Source organism: Meriones unguiculatus, chromosome 1, assembly GCF_030254825.1.
Source record: "Meriones unguiculatus strain TT.TT164.6M chromosome 1, Bangor_MerUng_6.1, whole genome shotgun sequence".
NCBI lineage: Eukaryota > Metazoa > Chordata > Mammalia > Rodentia > Muridae > Meriones > Meriones unguiculatus.
In genome coordinates this window covers 175,415,184-175,420,216 of record NC_083349.1, presented here as the reverse complement: position 1 = coordinate 175,420,216, position 5,033 = coordinate 175,415,184, and the positions used below count along the sequence as shown (strand labels likewise).

The 5,033-nt window shown below is 39.1% G+C and overlaps 1 protein-coding gene across 1 annotated transcript; it reads left to right on the top strand.

Annotated features, from left to right (window-relative positions):
* Window positions 1–824: 824 nt before the first annotated feature.
* On the top strand, window positions 825–1,760 carry LOC110539980 (olfactory receptor 8G17-like). The gene has a single exon (XM_021626804.2). It carries the CDS (start codon window positions 825–827, stop codon window positions 1,758–1,760), a length of 936 nt encoding a protein of 311 aa, XP_021482479.1.
* Window positions 1,761–5,033: the final 3,273 nt, after the last annotated feature.

The following is a 5,033-nucleotide window of genomic DNA, read 5'->3' as shown; positions in this document are numbered from 1 at the left end:
ATCTTTTGGATATATGCCTAGGAGTGGTATAGCTGGATCTTAAGGTAGCGCTATTCCTAATTTTCTGAGAAAACACCAGATTGATTTCCAAAGTGATTGTACAAGGTTACATTCACATCAGCAATGGAGGAGGGTTCCCCTTTCCCCACATTCTCTCCAGCATGCATCATCCTTTGAGTTTTTAATATTAGCCCTTCCTATGGGTGTGAGGTGAAATCTCAGGGTTGTTTTGATTTGCATTTCCTGAATGACTAAGGATGCTGAACATTTCTTTAAGAGTTTCTTTGCCATTTGATATTCCTTTACTGAGAATTCTCTATTTAGCTCTTTACCACTCTGTTCAATTTGGTTACTTGTTTGTTAGTAATTGTCGTTTGCTTAACAATTACTTGGTCATAGTTTAAAAAAAGATCAATTGATAAGTCTCTGCCATTTATGAGTTAGATGGAATTATTCTCTTAAAAAGAGTCTAAAGTCATGATTCAAATCAGCCACTTTACTTGCCCCAATGTGTCTTTTAGTAAATGATGTGGTTTAGAAATAGTATATAAAAATACTAGGTTCAAAGGTTTGACATGTTGAAATAGAAAATTAAGAATAAAATGTTTTAAACATTATGAACATAAAGAAAATATTTTCTATGCAATATCATTAATTTTAAAACTCAATTTTAGAAAATACTAAAATGAGGCAACATCCGCATAGTGGAGGTGGTACAAAGGGAAGTGACGGTATACAGTTTAAGGGGGTTCCTGCTTCCAAAAGAAGAGCAACCATGTCCCTCAAAAGACCATGTGTTTTCTTTCAGAATCTGAACAGAGACAATGGAAAAAGTCAATCACTCCACAGTGGTCAAGTTCTTTCTCGCTGGGTTAACAGACCAACCAGAGCTGCAGCTGCCCCTGTTCTTCCTCTTCCTTGGAATCTACCTGTTTACAGTGCTGGGGAACCTGGGCATGATCATCCTGATCCTGCTCAGCTCCTACCTTCACACCCCCATGTACTTCTTCCTCAGCAGTCTGTCCTGCATTGACCTCTGTCAGTCTACTGTCATTATCCCAAAAATGCTGGTGAACTTTGTGATGGAGAAGAATGACATCTCCTACCCTGAGTGCATGACTCAACTTTACTTCTTTCTCCTTTTTGCTATTTCGGAATGTTACATGCTGGCTGCAATGGCCTATGATCGCTATGCTGCCATCTGTAGCCCCTTGCTCTACCGTATCACCATGTCTCAACAGGCCTGCCTTTCACTTGTTTTAGGAGTTTATATTATAGGTGTAGTTTGTGCATCAGCTCATATAGGATGTATGTTCAGGATTCATTTCTGCAGATTTGATTTGATCAACCATTATTTCTGTGACCTTATTTCTGTCCTTAAACTCTCCTGCTCCAGTGTATTTGTAAATGAGTTGATGATTCTAATATTTAGTGGTATTAATATCCTTGCCCCAACCCTGACTATCCTTAGTTCTTATGCTTTCATCATTATCAGCATCCTGCACATTAAATCCACTGAGGGCAGAACCAAAGCCTTCAGTACCTGCAGCTCCCACATCTCAGCTGTTGCTGTCTTTTATGGTTCTGCTGCATTTATGTATTTGAACCCATCATCTTCCAGCTCCATGGATGAAGGAAAAGTGTCTTCCATATTTTACACCATCATTGTTCCCATGCTCAACCCTCTGATCTACAGCCTGAGGAACAAGGATGTCAATAATGCCCTGAAGAAAATTATAGAGAGAAGATCATTCCTGTGAAAAAATATTTCATTAGATGTTAATCTAGGGCTACTACATAGTATGAATTGAATGTTTTATTTTAGTCAGTTTATGAGAGATTCTATGACATTATTTCTTAATATTATTTTGCCTAATATTCCACCTCAAAGTTGCTGCCATATTCTTAATATCTGGAATGAATTTGCTACCATCAGGACTTGATAATTTTCTTCATATTTATTTTCCCGTCATACAGGCAGATGACATCTAATATGTAACCAACATATTGTTGCTTATTAACCATTCTTTATTTCAGCATTCAGCATTTTCAGGGATGGAAAGATATTCATATTCTTGGATTGGTAAGATTAACATAGTGAAAATGGCTATCCTACCAAAACCAATCTACATATTCAATGCAATTCCCATCAAAATACTAACACAATTTTTTACAGAGCTCAAAAGAACAATTCTCAATTTCATATGGAAAAACAAAAACAAAAACAAAACTCAGAATAACTAAAACAATTCTGTACAATAAAAGATCTTCTGGAGTAATTTCCATCCCAGGTTTCAAGCTATACTATAGAGCAACAGTAATAAAAACAGCATGTACTGGCATAAAAACAGACTGGTGGACCATTGTAATAGAATTGAAGACACAGAAATAAACTCACACAACTGTGGAAACAATTTTTGACAAAGAAGCCAAAACCATACAATGGAAAAAAAAAAGAGCATCTTCAACAAATGGTGGTGGTCTAACTGGATGTCTACATGTAGAAAAATGCCAAAAGATACATATTTATTACCATGCACTAAACTAAAGTACAAGTGGAATAAAGACTTTAACATATTATTAGTTATATTTTATTAACTCTGTATCTCAGCTGTATCCCTCATCCTCATTTCCTCCCAAACCCTCCCTCCCTCCCTCATCTCCTCCCTGCCCCTTTCCAAGTCCACTGATTGGGGACGACCTCCTCTCCTTTCATCTGACCCTGTTTTAGCAGGTATCTTCAGGACTGGCTGCAAAGTCCTCCTCTGTGACCTCCCCTTCTCCCTTGGGAGGTGGGGAGGACAGAGAGCCTGCCATTATGTTTCCGTCAAAAATAGTCCCTGTTCCCCTTACTATGGAAAACCAATTGGTTACTGAGCTACCATGGGCTTCATCAGAGCAGAGGTTCTGCGTTATATCCATACATGGTCCTTGGTAGAGTGTCAGTCTCAGAAAAGACCCCTGTGCCCAGATATATTTGATCCTTGTGGAGCTCCTATCCTTTCCACGTCAAACTAACTCCCCCTTCTTTCATATAATTCCCTGCACTCTGCTGAAGGATTGGTTATGTGTCTTAGTCTCTGCTTTGATACACTGCTAGGTAGAATCTTTCAGAGGCTCCTGTCCTGTTTCTTGTTTTCTCCTACTTCCAATACCTATCCCATTTGTCTTTCTAAGTGAGGATTGATCACCTTAACCCGGGTCTTCAGATGTAGCCCATGGAAGCTCAGCGTCCAAGTGGGTACCCTAGAAGGGGAACAGAGACTATCTCTGACATGAACTCAGTGGCAGGCTCTTTGATCACCTACCCCTGAGGGGGTAGCAGCCTTGCCAGGTCACTGATGAGGACAATGCAGCCAGTCCCAATGAGACCTGATAAGCTAGGGTCAGACAGAAGGAGAAAAGGACCTCCCCTATCAGTGGAGTTGGGGAGGGTCATGGGAGGAGTTTAGGGAGGGTGGGATTGGGAAGTAATGAAGGAAGGGGCTACACTTGGGATACAAAGTGAATAAACTAAAAATTAAAAACAAAAAAGTAAAAAAAAAAACATAACTCAAATGATGATGCAGGCTGGAGAGGTTGTGGAGAAAGAGGAACCCTCCTCCATTGCTGGTGGGAATGTAACCTTGTACAAGAATTTGGAAATCAATCTGGGACTTTCTCAGAAAATTAGAAATAGTGCTACCTCAAGATCAAGCTAAACCACTGCTAGGCATATTCCCAAAATATGCCCCACCATTCAATAAGGACATTTTTTTCAACTATGTTCATAGCAGCTTTATTTTTAATAGCCAGAATCCGGAAACAACGTAGATGTTCCTCAAAAGAGGAATGGATACAGAAAGTGTAATACATTTACATAATGGAATACTACTCAGCAATTAAAAACAAAGAAATCACGAAATTTGCAGGCAAATGGTGGGAACTAGAAAAGGTCATCCTGAGTGAGGAAACCCAAAAGCAGAAAGAAACATATGGTATATACTTGCTTATAAGTATATAGCCATATAATATAAGACAAACCTACTAAAATCTATAGCCCTAAAGAAGCTTAACAACAAGGAAGACCCTAATCCTCATTCAGAAGGGCAAACAGGACAGACATCAGAAGTAGAAGACAAGGAACAGGACAGGACTCTTCCACAGAGGACCTCTGAAAAACTCTACCCACTAGGGTATTGAAGGAGATACTGAGACTCATAGCCAAACTCTGGACAGAGTGCTGGAATCCTTATGGAAGAAGAGGGAGATAGAAAGACTTGGATGAGACAGGAACTCCACAAGGAGAACAACAGAGCCAAAGTACCTGGGCCCAGGGGTGCCTGCAGACATAGATATTCCAACTAAAGACCATGCATGGATAGGATCTCGTCCCTCTGTTCAAAGGAAGCCCATTGGCTGCTAGTTTCCAAGTGGATTCCCTAGTAAGAGGGCTGCAGGGGGGATACAAAGTGAATAAATTATAACAAATAAATATATAAATAAAATTAAATAAAAAATTAAAATAAAAAATATTTTTAACTGCAGAGTAGTATTCCATTGTGTAAATGCACCATAATATCTGTATCCATTCCTCAGTTGAAGGACATCTGGGTTGTTTCCAGGTTCTGGCTATTACAAATAAAGCTGCTACAAACATGGTTGAGCAAATGTCCTTGTTGTGTACTTGAGCATATTTTGGATATATGCCTAGGGGTAGTATAGCTGGATCTTGAGGTAACACTATTTCTAATTTTCTGAGAAAGCCCCAGATTGATTTCCAAACTGTTTGTACAAGTTCACATTCCCACCAGCAACAGAGGAGGGTTCTCCTTTCTACACATCCTCTTCAGCATGTGTTGTCACTTGAGTTTTTGATCTTAGCCATTCTGATGGGTATAAGGTGAAATCTCAGGGTTGTTTTGATTTGCATTTATCTGATGACTAAAGACATTGAGCATGTCTTTAAGTGTTTCTCTGCCATTCAATATTCCCCTATTGTCAATTCTCTGTTTAGCTCTGTATCCAGTTTTTAATTGGATTACTTGATTTGT

Coding starts and splice junctions, on each gene's coding strand:
- LOC110539980 (XM_021626804.2), top strand. CDS start 825: ATGGAAAAAGTCAATCACTCCACAGTGGTCAAGTTCTTTCTCGCTGGG.